Below are 18,019 nucleotides of genomic sequence, written 5' to 3'. Positions count from 1 at the left end.
GGCCCCAGGGCCACAGGTTGGACACCCTGATGTGGAGGTACCCTATAGAATACAGTGCCACAATTACTGGTCTTCTCTGTCATTTGCCTTGTCTTGCTACAAATTGTAATGTGTTCTTGGCTTGACATGAACTGAAATATTGTTCTGATAATCACAGATTTATCATATTAATGTTATTCTACAAATAAATTCACTTTTTGCCATTATTCAGGTACTTCAATACCACTGACAATGACTTGAACTACTGGGGTCTTGACTACCCCCCTCTGACTGCCTACCACAGCCTGATTTGTGCTTATATGTAAGTATGTTTTGTTTTATGGAAACATCACTTTGAATACTGCGTCAATTGACTTCACCCTGCTTCCATATCAATCAATTCATCCAATATGTTTTTGACCCTACAGTGCCAAGATGATAAACACGGAATGGGTGCAGCTTCACAAATCCAGAGGTTATGAAAGTACAACCCATAAGTTGTTCATGAGAACCACAGGTACAGTAGATCCACTCCACATCTGCTCACAACATTAGGTACATTTTTGGGTGTTGCAAAACATGCCATACCCAATTTTTGTTTATTTTTCTGTTGCAGTGCTGGTTGCAGATTTACTAATATACATCCCTGCTGTGGTATTTTATTGTTTATGGCTGAATGATGGACCTATTAAGAAAAAGGTGAGATATATCACTGTTTTAGATACATTTCAGTTAGATGGTTTGACTTTAGAGCCCAATCAGAAGCTTGCAGTTACAAAGGAAGTATCTGTGACCAAACAGCAAAAGTAATAGTATACTATTAATACTTAATAAAGTAAAATTATTTGGTGTTACTTCCCATCCATCACTTAATCACATGAACATCTTTGTCCCCAGGTTTGTATTCTCTTATGCTTTCTGATCTATCCAGGACTTCTACTTATTGACTATGGACATTTCCAGTATCCTTTTTTTGTTTGTTAAAGTGTTCATGTATTACAGTGGTGCAAAAAAGTGTTGTCCCCTTTCCTTTTCACCATCATCAAACTAATTTAAATATTCATCAGTGAAAACACAACGGAACACAAAATACAGTTGTTAAATAAAACTTTTTATTATGAAGGGAGCAAATAAAACCTGGACCTGGAAGACTTGCTGTGATAAATGGAACCATGAATTCTTCTGTCTCCCAAAAAATCCTGAGGGAGAATATCCGGCCATCTTTTGGTGATATCAAGGTGAAACAAACTTGGGTTCTGCAGCAGGACAATGATCCAAAACATACCAGCATGTCCGCCTCTGAATGGCTGGAAAAACAAAATGAAGACTTTGAATATTGAGATGCTGTGGCATGACCTAAAAATAAAAACTGGAAAACCCTTCAATGTGACTGAATGACAACAATTCTGCAAAGATGAGTGGGCCAAAATCCCTCCTGTAAGTTATCGCAAATGCTTCATTGCAGTTGTGACTACTAAGGGTGGCCCAACCACTTATTAGGTCTTAGGGATTTTGTGTTCTGTTGTGTTGTCATTGACTACAATTTTAAATACGCAAAAAAAGCGAGAGAAATCAGGAAGGAGGCAAACACTTTTTTTTTTACACCACTCTACCATATATATGTATATATATACACACGTGATGTGTACTAATTCCTTCAAGCAACTAGTCATCATTTCATCGACACAAGGTGTTTTAATCTCAGTGACCAATATGCTCTTTACTAATCCAGACTTGACATGAAAGCACTCAATATTATGACACTGTTGAACTTAACAGCACCAGGTACAATGCAGTGAGCCTCGGCTTTGCCCTGTGGGGTGTTCTGGCTCTGGGACTGGGCTGGGACGCACTGGGCTCAATGGCTTTCTCCTTGGCCCTCAACTATAAACAGATGGAACTCTACCACGCGCTGCCCTTCTTCTGCTACCTCCTGGGAAAGTGTGTCAAACTGGGCCTGATGGGTCGAGGGTGAGTCCTTATGTTGGTTCAATGCTGTTCTGAGTGATGAGTCCTTGATGCTCGAAAGGGTTTAAATTTGCATCTAATAAATTCTTATTTGTCTTCATGTTGTTTTGACCTTCTGTCACTTGGTAAGAAAACAGTTCTCTAAAGCACTTCAGAATTACTGAGGTAATCAGATTGGATGCTGTTACTCTTGTCTGTTTATCTAGTAACAATGTTCCAAGGGCATTTAAAACAAATGGAGAGCCGGATTAGAAGGGTTGGTGGGAAGATATGTCCAGATGACACTTTAGCCACGGCCAAACTCGTCAGCTATGCTTATGTGTGCAGCTTCAGTAGCAGCTTCCCAGCTACAGCTGACAAGATCACTGTGGGGTCTGACCTACACTGAAGACTCAGCTGATGCATGGCTTTCACTGCATTCCTCAAAAGAGAGCTCAAATCTCTAACCAAGGACAACACGGATACTCGTTTAGATGTTTAGAAATGGATGCTCATACTCGATTCATTTAAAAATAATACTTTTCTCATTGTTTCTGTGTGACACTCTTCATGTAGGTTGTTGCTGTTGCTGAAAGTTGCTGCCGCAGTCTTGGTGACATTCGCCCTCTGTTGGCTTCCCTTCTTGTCTGACCCTAACCAAGCCTTGCAGGTGCTCAGGAGAATCTTTCCCGTGGCTCGAGGCTTATATGAGGTACAGCATTTGAAAGAAAAGGGAGAAATCCACATCTGAGAGAGAGAGAGATCTGATCTTTCCTTCAGGAAAACATTTGTACTCACACTCGATTATGTTATTCAAATAGGGCATATGTGATGCCACAAATTTTCCCCAGGATTAATCATGGTCAACATTAGCAGAAAATGTCATTCTATTCCCAGGAAATTTCATGCATTTGAAAAATAAATTATAGAACCATACTTTAATGTTTTTCTGAGAGTCAGACACAGCTTCCTCGTGTCCTTCAAATGGTTCCAACTTCTCAGTATGGTAGACGTTGTTAATTCTTTCAGTCCTTTCCCAGTCAGAAAGTGATACCAGGAATCAAATCTCTGAAAGGTCAGGGGATCAGTGACACTTTATTTCTGAGAAGTGTAAGGATATGTGGCAAGTGGGGAAATGGATCATTCAGACGTAATGAATATGAGGTGTACGGTCTAAGGAGACTCATTGCTAATTACATAATCAAAAGGCTCATCTGTATTATTGAATATTAAAGGAGAGGCTCAAATCCTCTCTATAAAATATGTTGTTGTTCATATTTCTGGGTGCCTGGAACAAATTAATTGGGTTTACATTATTCATTCATTCATTTTCAACCGCTTATTCTCACTAGGGTCGCAGGGTGTGCTGGAGCCTATCCCAGCTGTCTTCAGACGAGAAGACTGGTCGCCAGCCAATCACAGGGCACATATAGACAAACAACCATTCACACTCACATTCATACCTATGGACAATTTGGAGTCGGCAATTAACCTAGCATGTTTTTGGAATGTGGGAGGAAACCGGAGTACCCGGAGAAAACCCACGCATGCACGGGGAGAACATGCAAACTCCACACAGAGATGGCCCAGGGTGGGATTGAACACAGGTCTACTAGCTGTGTGGTCTGCGCGCTAACCACTCAACCGCCGTGCAGCCCGGTTTACATTATGTCCTATGGAAAAAAATGTTCTATTTTCGTATGTTTGGTTTTTTGTCTGACCTTTTGGAACGGATTAATGACTATAACAGAGGTTCCACTGTATAAAGAATGTAAGAGAGATACCGAGACCAACTAAAAAGATGAGAAGATAAAAGCGACAAGTTCCAAGAACACTTAGCCGCGGAGCTGTAATCACATATTGACTTGAAAGAAAACATTTACACATGAACATACTTTACATGAGTTACCAACATAAGGTGCCAGAGGTTGTGATGACAAGCTGACAGGCTGCTAGGGCATATTGTCCTGAAGTAATTGTGAAATTCTTTGTACGCGAAGGGGTGAAGGGGTGGTGGCGATGGTGAGGTGTGGTGTGGTGACCGGTGCTAGTGGCGACTTCTGGCAGGGTGCAGTTGTAAGTTTACCCACTGAAGTACATTCTGACATCTCATGTTGCAGCCTGCTCACAAAAATGGCACCAAATGCTTCTCCCTGTGAAATTCCAACATAGTTTATAGGTGCAGCACCACTCTCGCTCCCTTCCGATCATGTGTTGCCTTCAGGTGGTGGTCAAGAACATTCCCATGGTGGTTATTTGGAGTGGGACAACAAGAGAAAACAGAGACAGACGGCTGCAGTTTAGACAACATTGCACAACCCAATGCTGACGGTGCTGCCACACAGCTGTGCCTTGAGCAGCTGTAGCATGGAAGAGAGCCAAAAATAGGATTTCTAGTTGTGGCCCCACACCAGAGAAGTGATGTGATAGTATGGTGCACAGTGGCGACTAAATTAGGCTATAATATGATATTATCGGTTTTTGATGGACTTTCCTGAATTGAAATTTTATCAGCAAGTCAAATATCAGATTGATTTACACCATGGCATTCATACCTGTAAAACAATTCAATGAATTCTTCCAGGAAAACAGCCCCACTTTGAACATTGTCTTCAGTTATGTTGTGCTCTGTGGTTGGTCCGGAATTGCTGGTTAAGCAGAAGCGACTCTAATATGACTTTTGACCTCGTGTGCATGAGTTTACAACCAAGTCCCATGCTTTCTGGAGTGTGCTGTCTTGTGGAACTGTCTCACAGGAATGCTTCCGGAAATGTTTGTTTCACTTTCAGGAGGGAAGTTATGTAATTTACTTTCTCTCCAAATTGGAATTCAGAGTTATATTTGAGTTTACATGATGATATGTATTTAAGATGTTAAATGTTTATTAACATGATGACTCATTTGGTATATTTGTGTGGACAGGATAAAGTGGCCAACGCATGGTGCAGCTTGAACATCCTGATAAAGATCAGATCCATTATGTCCAGTGACTTTCAAGTCTACCTCAGGTAATCTCCCCTTTTGTTCTTTGTTATTTTTCTTTCTATCTTCCATTCAATCACGTTGTCGCTTGTCACAAATCATTTCAGTGGGAAAGCAGAGCCTGGCCAAGGGTGTGAATACTGTAATCTAATGGGCTACAAACATCTTGTGAGGACCCTCTGAACATGAAGTCGAAGCTGTTTTTAGAAATGTGGTGACAAGAGCTTTGGTGGCGTTACTGAGGGAGGCACGTGTCATATGCAGCAAAACAAAGGTTAAACCTGAATGTCTGCAACTCTTCCTAATACAAGTTGTTCTGAAAAAGAAGCAGGTGTCAACTGGTCATCACAGGAAGTTTTTGGATTTGCTATTTTGAACTAAAGCAGAGATCCTGTAAATCACTGAGAGGAAACAGTTGATGTAACAGTTGTGTCATGGAGGATTGTGCTTAAATAGCCCAGCACCCTAAATATAGGTAGTATGTTTGCTGCATGAGCATGTTTCTGCAAGACTGCTAAGTCCTGGGATCAAGTTGGACCTCCTTGACTGTAGTAGTGAAATTCAAACAAACAAAAAAACGCCTTCTTTTTGTACACATGTATATAACGGGTCCCCTTTCAAACAGTGGACATCTGGACTGTAATACACCACCTTTTACACATAACACATTCATGGCACAGTTAGAGTATTGAATTACAGCACTAGGATAGTTCAGTGCCTGCGCAACTTTACGCAAACACGTCTCTCTTTCTGGAACACAATTCATTGTGTAAACACTTTGTTGCTCTGATGTCCCAAGCTTACTGACAGACCTCTCAACACATACTAACACCTAATCACACTCCTCTGCTCTTCTGCCTCCCCCTCTCAGAAGGTGACAATTGAAGGGTTAAACTAATGGTCCCCTGAGAGGGGCCCGGTGTTTTAGTGCTTGTTTTCAACATAGCTAAAACCTTCATTACAGGGGGCAAAGAAAATAAAGGATCCAGGAGGAGTTATATTTGAGTTTACAAACACAGTATAGTCTGTGTTTTGGATTTAATATCAAAATCTACCCTGACATTATTCTGGAAAATTGCTTTTTGTCTGTCAGTGGATGAAATGATTAGTTCATCCACTCATTATCCTCTCAGAAGGACATAAACAGACCATAATTTTTGTGTTTGAATGAGAGAAAGATGTATTTGATTGAAGCTAAATGTGCCTTAGTAATGGGTGGAGGAACCCTTGTTGGCACACACAGACATCAGATGGGACAGCTTATGGTCCACTGCTTGTAGATACACTCCAAATACTGAAGGTTTTGAGGCTGTTGCTTGGCAGCTTGAAGTATCAGCTCCCTTCACCGATTTTCTACAGGATTAAGGTCCGCAGACAGACTTACAGGATAACCTTTTATCTCCATCCATTCGTTTTCTATGCCGCTTATCCTCACTAGGGTCACACCACTATATTATTGGGGGAAAAAAATCATCAAACTATAGTTTCCACACACCTGTAAGTAAGAACAACTCAAACAAAGTTGGATTTGACTAACTATATCTGCAGTTGGCTCACAAGTACAAACCAAGGCTCCAAAGAGTTTATTAGCCAATGAAAGTGAGTAAAGGGCTTGTCAAACAGTGCCATCGTTCCCATGATTAACTCACAGATTGCTGGTTTCTAGCAAACTATTACTATTGCTGCACTTTACGAAAACGTGCAGCAATAGGAACAAACACTGGGGTGTCGCAGGGATGCTGCTCTTTCAGACGCCTGATAAAGTTTGATGTGTTGGAGCTTGATGTTTTTTTTCCCCTCCACCACGGAATGTTTGCAGAGCATTTGTAGCAATATCTTGTCTGAAACGGTGAGACGTCCCACATGATCAACGCCATTATTGTTTACAAGTGAGCTCAGGGGGAAGTTATGACAGGCTGTTCACAGAAGAGGAGCGCTAGATTTGCTCACGCTAACACACCTCCAGCCCAGCATGCAGCACTTTGTTCCATCACTTCCATTAGATTGGATCATCTGCATATATATTTGATTGTGTTTTTATGTTTTGCTTTTTTTCCAGTTTGGCCTGCACTAGCCTAGCAGTTGTACCATCCTGTATCAGAGTGTTGACAAAACCTACCTTCTGGCAATTTAAACTGGCTTTGGTGAGTGATGTAGGCACCATTTTCTATCCTCTTCAGGGTCGCGGGCAACTGGAGCCTATCCCAGCTGACTTCAGGGGAACTACTGCTGCAACTACACCAAAGAGTGGTTGCCAGTCAATTACAAGGCACATTCATAGACAAAAAACTATTCATAGTCATGTTAATACTATCACTGAGTGGGGACTGAACCCACGCTGCCTACATGGAAGTCAGGCGAGTCGGTGACCTAGGCATAGATTATCCATGCATTTTCTATTCCGCTTATCCTCACTAGAGATGCGGTGGTATGCTGGAGCCTATCCCAGCTGACGTCCAGCGAGAGGCAGGGTACACCCTGGACTTGTCGCCAGTCAATAACCGAGGCACAGATTTATTTGGAGCTGTTAATACTATACATATAAATATAAAATGTCATTTATCTTTGTTCATAAAATACAGTAGAATAAAAGGGCATATTTCACACACAGTTACACGTGGTGATTAATTAATTGTAAAACTGATTAATTTCATTAAAGTTAACCATTTATCAGCCCTACTGAATATATTTTCTGAACAAATAACTAAATAAACATGTTTTCTTGATTCTACTCTTTAGGTTAACTCATCTCTGGCATTTTTCCTCTTCTCCTATCAAGTCCACGAGAAGTCCATTCTCTTGGCTTTCTTGTAAGTGCAGCAGATATCATCACACATGTTTTCAAAAATGCCTTTTTTATTGTCGTCATAGTGGTTCATGACCACTATATTAAAGTAGAAAGTGAAACCACGGGTGCATTCAAGAGCAGGGGATTTGCTTCCTAGATCTGGACTCCTCTATTAATCTAGATTAAGGCAGATTGTTGGTTTATTAACTATTGAGTTATATCACCCACCTGTCCCCCTAAATCAATCAGTAATGCATGTCCAGGGTTTAGGAAAGAATGGAAGGCAGCAGCTCGGGGCGTTGTTTGCGCAGGATCAATTATTGGGCTGTAACAGGATCGCCAAAGAGCAGTGACTGTAATTATGGGATCAGGGACCGGTGGAAAGTGCCCCCCTCGGAGCAGTAGTGTATACAGCGTCACTTGTCAACACTGATGCAAGCGGCCAGTCATTAATATAACATTGTAACGAAATGCAATCCTTGCCGTGAAATGTTCACGTCACTTATTGTGGCATACTGTACATACTAGTTCTGTTACACTAAAAGGCCTACTGATTAAAAACGACCATGGTAAATCAAAGGCTGAATGTCGTGTGAGGAGTGGACAGTAACCGATTTATACGGATGTTGTATGGTGTCATTAGTTTAATATTACAAACACGTGCTGCAAGTTGACATTCGATGCGGACCTAACACAGCCCTAAATCCCCTTTACTGTACAGTGTGTTTGACAGTGTTGATAACCTACTTATGTTGATCTTTTTTTAGGCCTGTCTGTCTGTTCCTGAATGACCTTCCACTAATGGCCATTTGGTTCCTGCAGGCTTCAACATTCAGGTAACTCAATATGTGGAGTTTTATACCGAGCCCTTGAATGAAAGCTGGTCATTCACAGATGTCCTGTACTGTATAGTGATTTAAATGTCCTTTTTGGGGGTTATTTGCACTTGAGTTCCAACAACGTTCATCAAAATTGGCTTGATTCAACCGGAGTCCAGGACAAATACATGTGATGACGTGGTTCATAGTTGGTACAGTTGGCACATAAATCTGTCACTTATTCTTTTGGGATTTGGATGTCTGTCTCAAATGGCAAATAATAGTATATATAGTAATAGTCTTTAAAATGTCCGTGAGTTGTGGGTTAAGGTGAGGACTGTGTGGAAAGACAAGTAGTGTTTCAGGTGCTTCATCTAACTTTCACCAGCTGTTGTTAAATTCTTCCGGCGGCTCTAATTGTTGTGTGTGTGGTTTAGTATAAGGATACATGGGGATTACCCGACATAGTCTGAATGCCTGCTGTCTAAGTGTGCATTGTATGGGGACAGGAGTTCATTCTACAGTTTCTCAGTACACTCTGACTTGGGACATAATGTGCATCCTCTCCGGGCTCGGTTATCTCAAAAATACATCTTTTGTTTGCATAATTGGCTGAATGAATGCTCATGCAGAACGGGGAGAGGATAGAATGTAACCAGTCTGTTTTAAATGATTATACATTTTTAAAATGTTTAACTGTTGAATGGGGCTTTTTTTTGTTTGGATAGAGAGTGAAAGAATGGGTGTTTTGTTGTGAATGGAGAGGTTTTTGATAGTTGGGGTGTTGTGCGATTTAGTATGAGTCAACTGTTGTTCTTGTCCATGCCCCTCCGTTAAAGTAAGATAAGCTTAGTATAAATGTCAGCGTTATCTCCCTCAGGGACAAACTGCTGGTGTGGGAGCTCTGCACTTCACCGTTGCCCTTCACAAATGTGTTTGTGAACCTAATGACATACAGCAACATATTGTAAACCTGCGATGTGTATATTCTATCAAAGTCTGAGGTTTAAATGAATGATGCATGAAGACTATTGTTTTTCTTTTGTCTGCATGTGCAGCATGCTGCCTCTCTTTCTGAAGGACGGTCTTTTCGTGCCCTACGCCGTGACCTCGCTGGCCTTCCTCTTCTTTAGCACCTACCTGCTGTCGGCACTTGACCGATGTTCAGAGGAAGAGCTCGGACTGGAAGCCTACCACAAAGTTTTGTTCTTCCTACCCAAAATGGACCTGGGTTGTATAGTCAAATGGAAGGTCAGTGTCACCTACTGTTGGAATGACAATAATGGAAATGGGTATGCCATGAACGTTTAATATACAGTCGTCCCACGCACGCCACATTGAACTTCACTCTCATGGTTTTTTCATTAATACATTATTGCTGTTTGGTAGTTGACTATGGCCTATTATTGGCAAAAGAATATACATATTTAATTTTTGCCTAAATTAACTCTAAATTCCGCGCAGACCTCACAGCTAGGAGACTAGGGTTCAATTCCACCCTCGAGCATCTCTGTGTGGAGTTTGCATGTTCTCCCCGTGCATGCGTGGGTTTTCTCCGGGTACCCCAGTTTCCTCCCACATTCCAAAAACATGCTAGGTTAATTGGCGACTCCAAATTGTCCATAGGTATGAATGTGAGTGTGAATGGTTGTTTGTCTATATGTGCCCTGTGATTGGCTGGCGACCAGTCCAGGGTGTACCCCGCCTCTCGCCCAAAGACAGCTGGGATAGGCTCCAGCACCCCCGCGACCCTCGTGAGGAAAAGCGGTAGAAAATGAATGAATGAATGAACTCTAATTTCCAGCCATTTTTCAAAAGACCGGCCATTTTTGACAGTTTTGACTGATTTTTCAAAGCACACAGAATATTGTGTTCTCGGGCTATATAAAAATGGTACATACCAACTTTCAGTTTGTTTCTACCTTTTTCTGTTCTTGAGTAACCAGCAGTAAACATAAGTAAGTTTTGGGAAAATAACAGCTCTCAAAAAAAAAAAGGCAGAAAACAGCTTTTTGTAGTCAAGCGTAACTTTCACTTTAGCCAAAATATCCAAACCATGCCACAACCTGAACAAAAAAAATTTTGTTTTACATGAATATCGCAATTTATTTACAAATATAACGCAGTGAACTATTTACAATTTTCACATTTGGAAGTGAACTGTGTGTGTGTGTGTGCACGCATTTGTGCATGCCCTAATGTGTAATCTCCTGCACGCTACACGGATCCATGCTTTTTGACCTACTGGTTGCTGTGGAGCACTCTTACATGAGACAGAGAGATATGAATTTATTAGTCCCACAGGGGGAAATTTCAGATTTACTTTTCATCTGTCCATACATATACAACATTATATACAGTGAGAAAAGGGGTAGACGGGACAGGATGAAGGAGGGGGACCGAGGAGAACAATGAGAGGAGAGGGGAGGAAAAAAACCCAAACTAAACTCCTTATAGAGGAGCAGAGTGTGGGACTGTTAAAAAAAATGCATGGGAAAAGATGCATGCCGAGCTCTTATAAAATGCCCTTGGCCAAAAACTAACAGTTGTATTGTGACTATAATTTATCAAACGGAGCTATAATTTAATTTACCACCAGTGACGCAAACAGCTGATGGTGAAAGTGAGATCATTTCTCCGTCTATTTAAGCTTTATGACCCATAGATAAATCAGTAAGTACGACAGAGGAAACACCTTGTGCCCACAGCCGCTCTGCCAGCCCAAACCCATGAAACCCTATCGCCATCAGCGGCGCTCGCTATTTATGCTGCTTGTGTAAATAAATATATCTAGGCAAACGTGTGTTAATGACACACGCTATAAAAAGACACCTTCTCTTAATCTCTGACACCCTACCAATGCCCCTTCTGCTACGAGCCTGGCACTGCAGCCTGTCCAGACACTTTGGAAACTTAAATAAGCGATAAATAATTCTTGGTTTGGCAGCAGCTTTCATTCCCCAAACAGCACAGCTCAGAGTGGCACATGATCTTTCTTTATATACACACACAGACGCAATTTACATCAGCTCCCTGTGGGGTAATAACAAACAAATGATTTTTTATTCATAGGTAGAACTGTTTCTAATAATTTGGTTACCTCACTTGGAAAAAATGGGCTGCCTTTTTTTGCATTTTACTAAAGAATTTCAAATAGAATGGCCCTGAAGTTGGGTGTGTCATGTCTCATTATTGGACATGTTGACACACAAACTTTGGTCTAGAGACAGTGTCACTGAGGAAAAGACGGGAAGCATAACTGGAGGTTGAGGATGCTGAGATTCTCATTGGGAGTTACTTGAAACCAGCTAAATGGAGAGCTGTGAAGCATACCAGTATATTCAAGAGTCAAACTGTATGCTGAGTACAACAAATTCATACATGTTGGCAGGTCTACACTAGTACTGAAAGTCCTCCCTGCCTTGGACACCACCCTCTACCGGTTCTCCGTGCCCTCTGGTAGGACGCGCCCCACTATTTGAGAAGCGGTGAGCTAAGGCAAAGTAGCGGCATATTCAAAAAATTTAATTTAACACACAAAAAAACCTTTAAAAATCAACAGTAATTTTACAAAAATAAAGTAAAAATATGAGGAAAAATTGTCATAATCAATGTCATAAAACAAGAAAAACTCAAAATTTTACAAGAATAACATTGTAATGCTATGAACAAAAATAATAAAACAAAATAAAGTTGTACATTTTGGATATTATGTGGTGAGACCAGTGATGTTATTTGGTCTAGAGACCACTGAGTGCCACTGAGGAAAAGACAGGAAGCAGAACTGGACATAGCAGAGATGAGGATGCTGAGGTTCTCATTGGGAGTGACCAGGATGGATAGGATCAGGAACGAGTACATCAGAGGGACATTACATGTTAGAGACCTTGGAGATAAAGTCAGAGAGGCCAGACTGAGATGGTTGGGACATGTCCAGAGGAGAGATAGTGAATATATTGGTAGAAGGATGCTGCGTTTAGAGCTGCCAGGTAGGAGGCGTAGAAGAAGACCAAAGAGGAGGTTTATGGATGTAGTGAAGGAGGACATGAGGGTAGTTGGTGTGAGACAGATGCAGAAAACAGGGTTGGGTGGAGGAGATTGATTTGCTGTGGCGACCCCTGAAGGGAAAAGCCGAAAGAGAAAGAAGAAGAAGTTGACAAACACAAACTGGCAGGCGCTATGATCCAACTCACTGAGTGCAAAAATTCATTGATTTTTAATGAAGAAAATATGAAAAAACATTTGAATCATACATAAAATATATATAATTAAATAATGCAGTTTAATGGACAATCATGCCTCATCACAGTCTAATCTAATAGCTGTCTTTTTTTAAACACAGGCCCTTTTTAAGAATAAAAACGCCTTGTTCTGTTTTGATCCACCTAATGCTAACATTCATGTGCAAAAGCATCAATTTCATCTGCAGACAGATTTTTTGTTGTTGTGCAGAAATAGCATCTTTTCATCAGAACATTTACAGAGCCAGCATTTGTGAGAACCATGAGACATTGGACAAAAATTAAACACATCCATGACATTCCGGCAGTCTACTTATTAAAGAGATCTGTCACATGGAAAGATATGGAGATCAAATGAATGTGTCATAGCAATGCAATGCATTCAAAAAGCATTCTGATGCCCCTTCCACTTTTCTTATGCATTTTTTGAAAAACTCCCGTCAACAATCCATTTAGAAACCCAAGTTTTCCCATAGAAAAAAATAACATTTTAATGAATCTGTTGTTCACACTGAGTTCACACTGTGCATTGGTTTCAGCACGTTGGGACGTTTGTTCCGTAGAATAATAGCATGAACAGAGTGAGCCCTTTTGTGTGTCATACAGTCTCAGTGGGTGGAGGTTGGGCCACTCGTATACAAAATGCAGAAAAGTGTAGCCTTTTGAGGAGCAATGCAACGTTGTAGAAATTAAATGACTGGATTCCAATATTGGCGTTTATATGCACTTTGAGTTGTCAAAGGCTGCATCGTGTCCATGAGGATGGAGGTTTTTCACTTCATGACTTGAAAACCAACTGTTTAAGAGGCTCTTGTGAGGGCAACCAACAAGCAGAGAATATAATCGATTTTTCTCACATTTGGTGGTCATGAACAGGCTGAAGAACCACATACGGTGTTACTGTTCTAGCATTATGAAAAAGTACCTTTTAAGTAACATCACCGCAGTTTTGTGTCTGATCTCTTCAGGCAGTTCCTTTGATGTAATGGATTGGTTTTTACTCTGATATGCATTGTTAGCTAAAAACAGCTGATTGAAAAGTGAAAGGATGCAAGGACCACATTGATATCTTGTAATTATGATTTTAGTCCCATAATGTTCTGACTTTATTCCATGGTTTTCCCCAACATAATTTCCAAAATCATCTTTCTCTTTTGACTTTTCCTTTCAGGAGTCGTCACAACAAAACAATCTCCTCCTTCCAACCCTGTCTTCCGCATCTGTCTCTCTCACACCGACTTCCCTCATGTCCTCCTTCACTACATCCATAAACCTCCTCTTTGGTCTTCCTCTACGCCCCCTACCTGGCAGCTCTAAACGCAGCATCCTTCTACCAATATATTCACTATCTCTCCTCTGTCCCAACCATCTCAGTCTGGCCTCTCTGACTTTATCTCCAAGACCTCTAACATGTAATGTCCCTCTGATGTACTCGTTCCTGATCCTATCCATCCTGGTCACTCCCAATGAGGACCTCAGCATCCTCATCGCTGCTATGTCCAGTTCTGTCTTTTCCTCAGTGGCACTCAGTGGTCTCTAGACCAAATAAATCGCTGGTCCCACCACATAATATCCAAAATGTACAACTTTATTTTGTTTTATTATTTTTCTTCATAGCATTGCAATATTATTCTTGTAAAATTGTGAGTTTTTCTTGTTAGATTATGACATTTTTTCTTAATATTTTTACTTTATTTTTGTAAAAAGTTTTTTTTTGTGTGTTAAATAAAATTTTTAGAATATGCCGCTACTTTGCCTTAGCTCACCGCTTCTCAAATAGTGGGGCGCGTCCTACCGGAGGGCACGGAGAACCGGTAGAGGGTGGTGTCCAAGGCAGGGAGGACTTTCAGTACTAGTGTAGACCTGCCAACATGTATGAATTTGTTGTACTCAGCATACAGTTTGACTCTTGAATATACTGGTATGCTTCACAGCTCTCCATTTTGCCGTTTTTTAAGTTCAGTCTGTACAGTACAGATTAGTACTGTAAATATATATAATCGTAGTAGTATTTCAAAACGGGTGGGGGGGGGGGCATGAAAACAATTCTGTCATCCAAAATAACCAAATAACTAGCGTAGACATGAGTTTAAAAGGCTTGTCTTTGTATTTCAGATACACTGCATGATTTTGTTGTTGTCAACCAACTCTGTGACCCTTGGTTTCCACTCGCACTTAAACGTGACGACAGCCTCTCTGTTTGTGTTGTAGTTCTACATCAGCATCACAGCCATGGCCTGTTTGAGCGTTGCCAGCGTGACATTCGACCCGCCACCTCATCTGCCCGACTTGTTTTCTGTCGTGGTGTCTACTTTTGCTTTTGTGCATTTCTTGGGAACATTTATCTACTTCAACATCGTCCAGTTCAGCACATTGCCAAGCAGAAAGAGCCATAAGAAGAACAAATAATTCCAGCAGGTAATACACACACACACACATGTTTGGACTTGCTATTGATTCAGCCATCACTATGATGTTCCTTTAGTTCACTGTCAGTACAAACCAAATTACTGTGTATTTTTTTAAAGAAAATTTTAAAGAAATTTTTTTGAAAAGAAAATTTTGCCCATCGTCATCATAGTTGTTTATACAATAGATTTTGCTTTTTACTCAAAAATATTTAAAATTTGGGCGTTTTTAAGTGTTAAATCTGTCAAGAAATAAAGCAGCAATAACTTCAAGGGGAACTGCACTTTTCTTTTTACAAAACGTCGCTTGTCATTCACAATCCGTATGTGAAACACCAATACATATTTCTTTCCCTTTTCTGTACATAATAACACAAGAAAACAAGTTAAATTGAGCTAGCTAACAATGCACGTCAACTATTTCGACTATGAAGCCCTCTAACGTTTTATCATTTGATATACACTGATGATAACATGTAATACTTACAGTATCTTGCTGTATTTTCATGATTTAAAATATTACCTTAATGTCTTTCCAAGGTGCATTGATTTCAGAGACCTGTTGATCAAAACTAACGCTACTTCCCTACGCTGAGACGTCACTCACAACGCCTATAGCAAGACGTTGTGATACTCCGCCAGAAATATACTAGTACTCCATGTTGGATGCTACAATAACAATACCGCTGTTGCTCTGTTAACATGCAGGTCAGTTACGGAAATAGCTGCTGGCGTCAAAAGTAGCTGTGACCCAATGACGTATATTTTAGCTATCTCATATTAACTTGTTTTCTTACGTCATAATGCACAAAAAAGGGAAAGAAATATGTGTTCTTGTTTCACACATAGAGCAGTTCCCCTTTAAGACATCAGGTGATGGAATATCTGGTGGAAAAACAAGCTAAAGTATCACTTAACAACAAAGTTCCCTTTATTCGGTATCTGAACGATGCTTTTTGGTTTATCTCTAATACACAGCAGCAGGTTCATCCCTGACCACATTCCAGCAAGCATAGATGGATTCCATACACACTGTACGTTCTGATAAACTACCGTTTTTAGCTTATTTTTGCATTAATATCCTAATTTGACCCAAAACGATAGCCAATCTGCACTTCTGACTTACTTTTTTTTTCTTTATTAGTGACCAAACCATGAAAAATTGTTCGGGAAGCATTTTGCTTGTAGAGCAGTGAAATCAAAGAGTGCAGGGTGCCACTTTTTATGTGTTATTGTATCAACATATATTTTTTTACTCTATTTTTTTCCACTTTTGCTGTTTTTTTGTCCACAATAACAAATGACGCCTGCTCTAAAATAATAACCCAAATAATAATAGTAAAATCTAAAATCTAACGTGGTTTGCTGTCCTCCTACTGTCTATGTGGGAACCACTGCTGAGATTAACTAGTCATATAATTAATGTGACTAAATAGATGGTGCTCAGCTTTTTTTAAATTGTATTTTTCCACTGTATTTTTTACATATCCAGCATCAAGCAAGTTATTTTGTACAAAATGATTTTCTGAAAACAAAATAAAAGTTTGCCAACGACCCAGAGTGGGCGCTAGCTTTATTATATTACCTTGTTAAAATTATATCATTCTAAGCAGTTTTATTTGTCATTTTGCTAAACCTCTCCTGACTTTTCCGGCAGAGACAGAGACAATAATTAGAAGCAAATTACATCGACTAAGCTTTTTACGCACCCTTATTAAAAATTCATTTCAAGTCCTTGATACCACAGTGTTCCTCCGCATTTCATTTCCAAACCGATGACAGGACAGGCCCTTTAAAAAGAGATGATGGAAGGTGACATATCTGAGCATAATGCTATAAAGTTGAAATACCACAGAAAAAGGTACAAGCAATTTCGCTCTCCAATCTCTCTGGGAGTTAATGACATAGGCATAAAAAAAGCCATTAGAACTATAAATGTTAGCGGGTCAGTGAGGGCTGCTGCAGCATCACAGAGTGTGAGCCTGTGGCTAATAATGGCTCCCTCCACATGGGAACCCAAGATCAGAATTATTTTTATTTTCTTTGGTGACAAAATCCATTTAATAACTGTTGTGAACAAGCTTGTTTTCGCTTTCAGATTTGTGTTTGTCATTATGGAAGACTTTTTTGCTTCAAGTTGTGTTTTTGGTCTATTGAGATCCAATGAAATGAAAAATTCTACCTGGCATGGCACAAGTTATATATTGGATCTGCGTTAGTTCTTAAATAGGTTACCCTATTCACACACGTCTACAGAAAAAAATAATCCCAGTAGTAATTTTTGAATGCTTCCTGCATTGTGGCATCGTTTTTGTTTGGCTTATTTTAGGCTAAAACGTCTTTAACATCACCTAAAAAAAAAAAGATAAATAAAGTCCTATTACCAGTCACATTGCCACCCACCAGCAATTTGCCTGCCTTGTCAGACCTGAGATTGACTGGTGACCCACCCAGGGCGTCCCCACCTCTTCACCCTATGTCAGCTGCTTTTGGCTCCAGCCCCCTCATGACCTTCCACAGGCTGAGGAGGAAGTTTGTCTTGATACATAACAAAATAGGCCCCGGCATACACAAGCGCTTTGTGGAATTCTGCTTACCGAACAGCAGAGCCTTTAACGATTACAAAAAAGTAATAGCAATAACATAAAATCATGTAATAACATAGTAATATCATAATTTGTCCATTGAGCCGTATTATATAAGTATTTTCTATATTGTTTTTAAAAAGTACAAATGGCGGAATTTACACATTTACTGATAAGAAGGCGGTTCTGACGTTCTGCATTGAACTTGAATTTGACTGTGTAGATGGACGATGATATACCCAAGCTCACCAGGAGGTGACCAGACGTTTAC

The 18,019-nt window shown here is 40.2% G+C and overlaps 1 protein-coding gene across 5 annotated transcripts in view; it reads left to right on the top strand.

Annotated features, from left to right (window-relative positions):
• Window positions 1-18,019, top strand: part of alg6 (ALG6 alpha-1,3-glucosyltransferase) — a 30,111-nt gene that overhangs the window by 1,083 nt on the left and 11,009 nt on the right. For 2 of the 5 annotated variants that reach the window (XM_058073241.1, XM_058073237.1), the window contains exons 3-14: window positions 212-301; window positions 408-496; window positions 596-678; window positions 877-941; window positions 1,765-1,950; window positions 2,503-2,638; window positions 4,849-4,934; window positions 6,968-7,052; window positions 7,648-7,718; window positions 8,464-8,532; window positions 9,573-9,765; window positions 14,967-15,173. In XM_058073241.1, coding sequence (XP_057929224.1) covers window positions 212-301; window positions 408-496; window positions 596-678; window positions 877-941; window positions 1,765-1,950; window positions 2,503-2,638; window positions 4,849-4,934; window positions 6,968-7,052; window positions 7,648-7,718; window positions 8,464-8,532; window positions 9,573-9,765; window positions 14,967-15,164 — 1,351 coding nt within the window. In that variant the 3' untranslated portion in view covers window positions 15,165-15,173. Of the gene's footprint in view, window positions 1-211; window positions 302-407; window positions 497-595; window positions 679-876; window positions 942-1,764; window positions 1,951-2,502; window positions 2,639-4,848; window positions 4,935-6,967; window positions 7,053-7,647; window positions 7,719-8,463; window positions 8,533-9,572; window positions 9,766-14,966; window positions 16,718-18,019 lie in introns of those variants that run through there. The other 3 variants (XM_058073240.1, XM_058073238.1, XM_058073236.1) reach the window with 3 other exon arrangements.

The sequence above is a fragment of the Doryrhamphus excisus genome, chromosome 5, assembly GCF_030265055.1.
Source record: "Doryrhamphus excisus isolate RoL2022-K1 chromosome 5, RoL_Dexc_1.0, whole genome shotgun sequence".
NCBI classification, from domain to species: domain Eukaryota; kingdom Metazoa; phylum Chordata; class Actinopteri; order Syngnathiformes; family Syngnathidae; genus Doryrhamphus; species Doryrhamphus excisus.
Note: the sequence above shows the minus strand (reverse complement) of the source record. Positions and strands in the feature narration are given on the sequence as shown.